Genomic DNA, 8,611 nt, shown 5'->3' with positions numbered 1-8,611 from the left:
GCAGATTAAGGGGTGGTATTATCCCCTTCTGGCTTCACAAGGGGAGCCAAATTTCAATTACCAATTTTTTCACATGTTTGAAGAAAATGGTTTAACAAAACCAAAAGTTACTGGGTTGGTCTTTTTCACATTTTCTAGGTTGATAGAAGCACTGGGGACCTAATTATAGCACTTAAACATGGAAAAAGTCTTTCCATGATATGTCAAAAAAATGTAAAACAACTTTCACGATATGTCCCCTTTAAATCATATTTTTAAAATAGTTTAATCCTTAGTGTTACCATTTATTTACTGTAAATATGTCTAATGTTATGCACTGTCAGAAATAAAGTCCTTTGGCTCAGTACCAAAAAGTATACTTTTGTACCTAAAGGGTTCATATTAGTACGTCAAAGGTACATATCTGTAACTAAATGGTGCCGCCCCCAAAAACAGCTTTTTAGCTTTATTTATGAGAATGTGCTGTATGTGTCTCACATGGCTTTTGATGATACTTTACCCATTAAGTGTTTTTTAGTATTCTGATCTGGTCTGAACACAATAATGAAACACTTAGGAGCAAAAATACAAAGAATCAGACCAAAACTTGAGGCTAATATAGCAAATATCTCCACAGCTACAGTAAATTTTCCAGGTGAACTGACATACGCTGGTACAAATGTGATCCATACAGCACAGAATATGAGCATACTGAATGTGATCAATTTAGCTTCATTGAAGTTATCAGGCAGCTTTCGTGCCAGAAAAGCTAAAACAAAGCAAAGGAAAGCCAGGAGGCCAATATAACCCAACACAGCCCAGAAACCAACAGCTGAACCTAAATTACATTCTAAAATGACTTTTTCTTTATAGTATTGCATATTGTTGAAAGGGAAAGGTGGAGATGTTGTTAACCAAACCACACAGATAAGAACCTGTACAAGAGTGAAACCAAAAACGCTGAGTCTCTGTTGAGGAGGCCCAAACCATTTCATGACATTACTTCCTGGAAGTGTGGCCTTGAATGCCATTAACACCACTATTGTTTTTCCTAGAATACAGGAGATACAGAGGACAAAAGTGATCCCAAACGCTGTGTGACGCAACATACAGGACCACTCAGTGGGGCGACCAATGAAAGTAAGTGAACAGAGAAAACACAAAGTCAATGAGAAGAGCAACAGGAAGCTCAGCTCTGAGTTGTTGGCTTTTACTATGGCAGAAGCTCTGTTTTTATAAAACACTAAAGCCATGCTTAAAGCTAATAAAGAGCCAGTAACAGAGAAAGCAGCAAGGATAATCCCAAGAATCTCATCCCATGACAGAAACTCCACTGGTTTAGGAAGACATTTATTCTTTTCTTTATTGGGCCAGTATTCAGCTTGACAGGTGTGGCAATCTAAAGAATCTGTAAGATAAAGACCTGCTCTTTAACATCTACAGTATTCATGAACCATAAGAATACAGAGAGAAATAACTCAGTACATACAGTTTTGAACTTTCCTCAGCAGAATATGTCCAAACACATTACCTGTCTCATTACTGATTTCTCCATCTGCACATGTAATACAGTCATAACAGCAGACAGGTCTTCCTTTCTGTGCAGCCTTTCTAGTTCCTGGAGGACAACTCTCACTGCACACAGACAGAGGCACCTGGAGGTGACAGGTTACACAAAGCACTCACAGATAATCACAATTAGACAGATAAACTAAAACATCTCAATACCTTTTCACTGCCATCTTTCCAAATAATAGCTCTGCTTAAACTGAACTCTTGTCCTTTCGGCTGAGATGCATCATAGTGACCCACTGTGACAAAGTCAATTGAAGCATCATCCTGAAGCTGCCAGTTCACAAGTTCATAAGTGGCTACTGGATCCCCATTGGTATCAAATGAAACAGGATAATTATTCTTAGTGAAGTTCACTCGCTTGAGCTGATCTGTAATCTGCATGATTGATATAAGAAATTTTGTTATAGTTTGACACAATTGCTGGTTAGTGTTATTTTTTGGCTAAAAAACTTTGGATTTAAGTGTCTGCCATAAACATTAATGTAAAATGTACATATTTAGGAAGCTTACCTGCAAGGGTTCAATTTTGATGTTTTTGTCACATTGCTTGTTATTACAGACAATGGCATGGATGGCGTGAGCTATAGCATATGTGGCTTTATACACCATGTTGGTGATTCTCAACTGGGACGTATCTGTATATGGGTTCTGTAATGTGTGCAGGTCCTGAGTGCCATCACATGCTGATAAACCAGATGAAGGACCTGTCTGCTGTCTTAAACTACAACTAAATGAGCTCTCCCAAAATTCTGTCAATAGGGGGTATTTTTGGACCTCATCTCTAGAAAGATTAAGCAGAAAGTTACGAAAGCCAGGGATAACAGAGCGTGGAATACCAAAGCCCACAGCACCAATACACAAATTGAGGTGCAGCATTCCTGAGTCTACAATCCAAGTCTCACTACCAATCCACTGCAGAGGTGGTGGGGGGTCCTGGCTAAGCTCCTCTAAAAGGAACCTCATATCACCTGAGGCCATGAAGGCAACTATTACACGAGCCGTTGACCTGCGAATGACATCCGCGACCCTCTTGAGTTTACTGCGTGGTTGGGTCCTGTAGTAGGCCTCTGAATACTCCACACAGATTCCCTCCTCCTCCGCAGCTTTCAGGAACGATGCCATGCCATTGTTCCCGTAGTCTGAATCACTGCGCACCGCCCCGATCCACGTCCATCCGAAATGCTTGACCATTCGTGCCAATGCAGCCGCTTGATGGTGATCACTGGGGATGGTCCTGAAGAAAGTCGGATACTGACGCTTGTCACTGAGACACGCACAGGTTGCATAATGACTCACCTATACAAAAAAATTGGCAAATTATATGCAAATAATAATCTACACTTTATACACAAATTTTACCATTATACTGTGATAAAAAATTATGCAAAATAAATCAACACTTTATATTGTAGTATCCAAAATACCTTCCTGCAGGTAATGAAAGTTTTTTGCAGCCTTAATTTTTTAAGTACAATCAAATTGGCTGTAAAAGTAAACTTTTTTACATTTTGACTAGTACTGTTAGAACTTATTTTTATTAAGTAAAATAATGTAAAAACACATGTCATTCACATAATTTTTTACAGTATAGAGTTAGCAAAAAATTACTCATGGCATTTTATCAAGCAGCTACATGATATTTTAACCTTGGATGATTTTAACATTTATTATTATGCATTAAGCAGACATTTGTGTCCAAAGTGACTTACAAAAATGAGGAAAACAATGAAAACAGTAATACTAAAATTGATCTTTTAAACAGAAGAGTTACCATCTATTAAAGGCTCATATGTTTTCTTATTTGGTCCAGGTCATTCATACAAACTCATATTATGTTGAGCAAGCACCTGTGGATATCCAAATCGACCAAAAACTCTTGACATGCTGATAGACGGTGTTGAACCAGATTCTGCGACTACAGCAGTTACAGCGGCAGATTTTGCACAAGAATCAGAGTCATTAAATTTGTGATCAAATCCATTGACAAGCTGAAACGCTAGTTTTATTGCCATCGGCACAGAAGCACAAGAGTCATAGATGTGGTAGCCTAAAGTGATGCCTGGTAACAGATCAGAGCTGTTGTTGATCTCCTCAATGGCAAACTGCAAGGCACGGCCAAAGCGCAGCTCTCTGGTGTCCATGCTGTTGAAACAAACATAAATACTGCATAACAATAACTGGTTAAAGTTATATGTCTGATTTTCATTAGCTTATTTACACAGCAAATACAATGACAATTATAAGCATAATTTTAACAGAGTCCTGTTGTATTTCAGCCTTTATATCAAACTCTAACCTGCCACTGCACTCTAGTGGCTGTGGTCGTCTGGTGTATGTGTGATTCTCTGTCTTCAGATAGTCATGAATGGAGAAAGCCCCTCCAATAAGAAAATCTCCATCCTTGAAGAGAGCAGGAGGCTGTGGGTCACCTTGCAGGATGCAGGTTACTGGATGAACTCCACACAGAGCAGGACAAAGCCTGGTAATGTACAGTATTGTCACTGTCAGTACAAGATAAACCTGCATTTCTCCTGATAGTTCAGCAAGCACTCCAAATGTGAGGTGAGCATTTCACCTTGTTTATATACCCATTATTAGTACAACCGTTGTCTGTGTTGTAACTCTACAGACGGGAACCCTAAAAGGGTGTGGTTACAATATTTGATATCTGTCAGTCATATCATAATGACCTCACTGTCCAAAGGCATAGATTTGGTTTGAATATTGATTTGAATTGTGTTTATTTGACAAGATCCCTGTTATAGTTTAACAAAACCTTTAAGGATTTAAACCACAATAAAGCCTATAATATAAGATAATATAATAAGATATTATCTTATTTCCATTTTGGTACTCAGTACACAGGCAGTGAGGCAACAATCCATAAATATACATAAAACTTACATTTTACATAAAATTATCAAACAACCATCTCTTTTGCTCAAATTTAAAATGTCCTAATTAATTTAACCTTTTAATGACACTGGTAATTTATTCCATGCAATTGCACTAGTATATAAAATGTATATAAAAGTCCGTAAAAATGCCTATAATATACACTAGGTAATTATTTAATACGCACATGAATGTAAATAATCTAAATAGCTTTATCTCTTTATGATAAGACATCAAGTGGCGATTTGGAAGAAATGTTGCTATTGTTTTATATACTTCATTTTAATTATGTATGTTTTTAAAATGTGTGCTTTTGGTGTTTGTGTGTGTTTTCTTATGAGCAAACACTTAACAAAAATTATATAGACCGTTTCAGCAGTAACAATATAAACAAGCGGCTGTCGCGGTCCGCACGTAACTTCCGGTAAACTCCGCTAAGAATAAATAACAACAAAGTTCTTTAAACGTAGTTTATTTATATAACAAGCAAAAAAACAACACATAGATTACCTAGGAAACCAAAACATTTGTTATTTTTGACGAGGCATTCGTTCAAGAGATCAGTTTAGCAACTAGTCAGACCATAAAAAAACGAAACCGGAAGTAAGGTTCGGATCCAGACGTGTATCATGTGCGTCCAATGAAACCGTCTATAAGCAGTGTTTTGAAATCTCAACAATGTCATTGATGATTTGAACTTTATTCATGAAATGAAATGTCAAATGCACTCACAAACGTGTCTTGTTTAATTAAGAATTAATTATATAAGAAATTCAGGTCAAAATCCTCTAAGTGTGTCTGACATTTTTCCTACTGTAGTAAATGAGCCTTTTTCAGTTTGAGTAATTTCACTTAAATGGCAATAAATAGGTTCTTAGTCAGGAATTAAAATGCCTTTTTTTTCAACATTGTCACTTTAGTCATTTAACTCTTTCCCCACCAGCTTTTTAAAAAAAAGTTGCCAGCCAGCACCAGCATTTTTCATGATTTTCACAAAAGTTTTAATGCCTTCCAGAAAATGTTTCTTTAAATATATAAACAAACAATATATCAGATGAAAGAACAGACCCTCTGCTTTCAAAAAAAAAAAAAACTGTTTCATCCTACCTTCATTAGTTCTCTTGTAATCACCCCTCAAACATGGGTAGGTTTCTTCAAAAACACCCAATTTTGGGTAATTCAATTTTTGCGAAGGACTTTTGATAGAAATCAGATGCAGAGCGATCTTTAAAACATACACGGAGTTCTTTCTCTTTCACGTGAGGCGCTACTTCCGGGTTGTATAAGTTGCGTGGATAACTGGTGGATTATAGCGGTATTGAGGAAAGACGGAAAATCTTGTCATTGGCGGGAAGCGTTTTCTCTTAATTGACGAGATATCTCGATATCACCATTTTACATTTCCTTTGGTGTGTATGTGTGTATTAGTACATGTTAAGGATAAGCAAAAGATAAATACCCCGAAGTAAACAATGACGAGTTATTTTTTCCAGCATAAATCTCTTTTTTTTTTGGACTACAATAAACACATGGATTTTAGGCAACAGTTTACTTCCTGGGCCTGTTAGGGGACATGACCGACTTTATCATAAATCCTCCGGCATAATTCCTCACAGCCTGTAAATTAATACTGTTAGAATTGCATTTTGAGTGAATCTTTCAAAAATGGTAAGGAGCGTCACATTTTTGGCTGAGGTCAGAGGTATTCAGACCAATCACAACGTACAGATGGCCTATCAGGGACACAGCGCTTTTTAGATCGATGGGTTTTGTACAAAATCAGAGCGTTTGAGGAAGGCATTATATCTGGAGCATTAAAATGTATGGTATGTGGAATGTAATGTGTTTTTTAACCATAAACCACGCAAACACATTTTATTATACCAAATATACAAAATAATGTTGTTTTTTAGCAATGAAATAGGTGCACTTTAACAATTTGATAGTCTAGCTGTGAAACCCTCTACGTACATGCAAACTTTTTTGGCCAAAACTTACATTTCTAAAAAAAAAAACACTTCTTGACATAGTAAACAGTTGCAAAATTACTGAAGAAGCAACTATAAACATTGCAAATGATGAAAGTCAGGATGTAAAAATAAAGAAACTCAACCACACATTAGGGGGCGCTGTGATCCATGTGACTGCCACAAACGGGTTATACTGCATTTAAGTACTTACAAGGGACACAAGTTTGAATGTGATCCACGGATGTTTTGCATGTTGTTGTTCATCCAATTTATTTTTTGTGCACTTAGAGGACACGTGCACAAAGTCACGTGCCTTTTACCGGACCCTGACAACAATGCTGTATTTGTGAATGGCAGAGGGCTGAGATTAAGCAGAGTTGAAAGTTTAGATGATGAACATATTGCGTTAATATTATTATCTAATTATCTAAAAATGGAGGTGGCATTTAGCAGCTTTTGCATCTGAGTTCCTCAAAGGTCAAAAATTATTTAAATGTAGTCAGATGAGATTACATTAGATTATATTACTGACTAAAAAGTTTGCCATGTAGTTTATAATCAGAAACTGGTTACAATTCCTAACCTACAAAGCACTGGTAAAATGTGTGGGACAATATCATATAACTGAGATAAAATCTTTTTTTAATTTCTGATTTACTGCCTGTTTAATTATAATGTAATACTCGAAATGTCTTAAACTACAGGAATTAATTTAACATTAAAAGTAATAGAATAAAATTAGATACAATTAAATAATTATATTTTCATGTTTCAAAGACCAAACATTTCCAAAAAACAATGTAGAGTTAAAAACATGAAGTATATATATCTTCTGTAAACATCTTAAAGGGACACCATGAAACTTTTTGGCCACTAGGGGGTGCTAGACACGTATTTTTCACTTCTAGCGCCCCTAGAGCCCACAAGCGCCGCAGCACTGTCGCAAAGGAAAGGAACTGGCCATGGCCAACCTTAAAACTAAACTAAAAACTAAACATTTAAAATGCTAAACGATCAGCATTTTGAGACAACATGCAGGGAGAAACGCAGTCATGTTACAACTTTCTGATGAGGAACTCGTCGTGGCAGAAGCCATTTCTCAATCTGAAGGTTGCAGCCTCCGGATGTCGTATTTCTAAGCTGTATACGTCATCAAGACTCTCTTATTTCACAATATTAACAATTACAAAGTTGACTATTATACATAGTTAATCGTAAATTGTTGCAGTATGCTTATGACTTGCGAGTGTAATGCTCAGTTTACCTTAATAACCCAGGCTTGATGACGTGTGCAGCCTGCATATTTGACCTCCGAAGGCTGCAGCCTTCCAATTCAGAAACGACCAGACGTATTTCCTTGCCTTTTTCCAAACAAATATTGTTGCATCCTCTCTCTCTCCCTCGCCACCAGGATTTTCCGCAATGGCGCTCGTTATTCCTCTTTTTTGTGTGAAAATCGCTCCAAATCCAAGTAAACCCATGCGTTTAGGTCTGCCGCTTTGTAATACGTCACGCGAGTGACAGCGGAACGCAGCAAATGAGGAAGAGAGAAGAGAGAAACGCTCGGATCTGATTGGTGAATGAGTAGGGTTTGGTTTTACACTGTGAGCAAGTTTGACTGCTGTAGCATCTTGGATTGTAACGTAAATACATACCATAGACACAGTAAAAGAAAGGTAAATACGTGAACACAGCATCTGAATACAGGGAATTATATGCAATATAATCGCCGTAATTTATAAAGAACAAACATCGCATTTATGTATGAATCAACAGTTTATATAAAAAATTGCCTTAAAGGGGAATCGAACCCGGGTCGCCCGTGTCATAGGTCCGTGACACTAAAGACTGTGCCACAGAGTCACATAATAGAAACTGCTCTCTACACTCCTTAAGTAGCCTCCAGCAAAATTCACGTTAAAAACAAATTGTGTGGAGGAAGTGACGTATGCCGTAAAGCAGTCGAATTTTGTAGTTTTTTTTTGTGCTCTGGTTACTACCAGAAACCCTAAGTTTTAAAATACGAGTAAAAGTGATACAGACCCCGTCAGGCTATGGTAGACATGTCATTCAACCTATTTAAAGTCGATGTACTATCACAAGGGTCTTGAAAATTTATTATGAAGGTTGAAAAATTACATGGTGTCACTTTAAGTTGGGGTTACGTATGTGACAAATAATCAGTTAAAAGT

At 37.0% G+C, this 8,611-nt stretch overlaps 1 protein-coding gene across 1 annotated transcript; it reads right to left on the bottom strand.

The window, feature by feature from the left end:
- Positions 1–473: 473 nt before the first annotated feature.
- Positions 474–4,080, bottom strand: LOC135769326 (extracellular calcium-sensing receptor-like). Its single transcript, XM_065278663.2, has 6 exons — positions 3,851–4,080; positions 3,402–3,696; positions 2,065–2,850; positions 1,708–1,929; positions 1,511–1,634; positions 474–1,387 (listed from the first exon to the last, which is right to left on the bottom strand). The coding sequence occupies exons 1-6, from the start codon at positions 4,078–4,080 to the stop codon at positions 474–476; spliced, it is 2,571 nt and encodes an 856-aa protein (XP_065134735.2).
- Between the last annotated feature and the right edge of the window lie 4,531 nt (positions 4,081–8,611).

The sequence above is a fragment of the Paramisgurnus dabryanus genome, chromosome 9, assembly GCF_030506205.2.
Source record: "Paramisgurnus dabryanus chromosome 9, PD_genome_1.1, whole genome shotgun sequence".
NCBI lineage: Eukaryota > Metazoa > Chordata > Actinopteri > Cypriniformes > Cobitidae > Paramisgurnus > Paramisgurnus dabryanus.
This window is presented reverse-complemented; position numbering and strand designations above follow the sequence as displayed.

Coding starts and splice junctions, on each gene's coding strand:
- LOC135769326 (XM_065278663.2), bottom strand. CDS start 4,080: ATGCAGGTTTATCTTGTACTGACAGTGACAATACTGTACATTACCAGG. Junction 1,930..2,064: donor TCAAAATTGAACCCTTGCAG/GTAAGCTTCCTA, acceptor TCAATCATGCAG/ATTACAGATCAGCTCAAGCG. Junction 1,388..1,510: donor AGAAATCAGTAATGAGACAG/GTAATGTGTTTG, acceptor TTTATCTTACAG/ATTCTTTAGATTGCCACACC.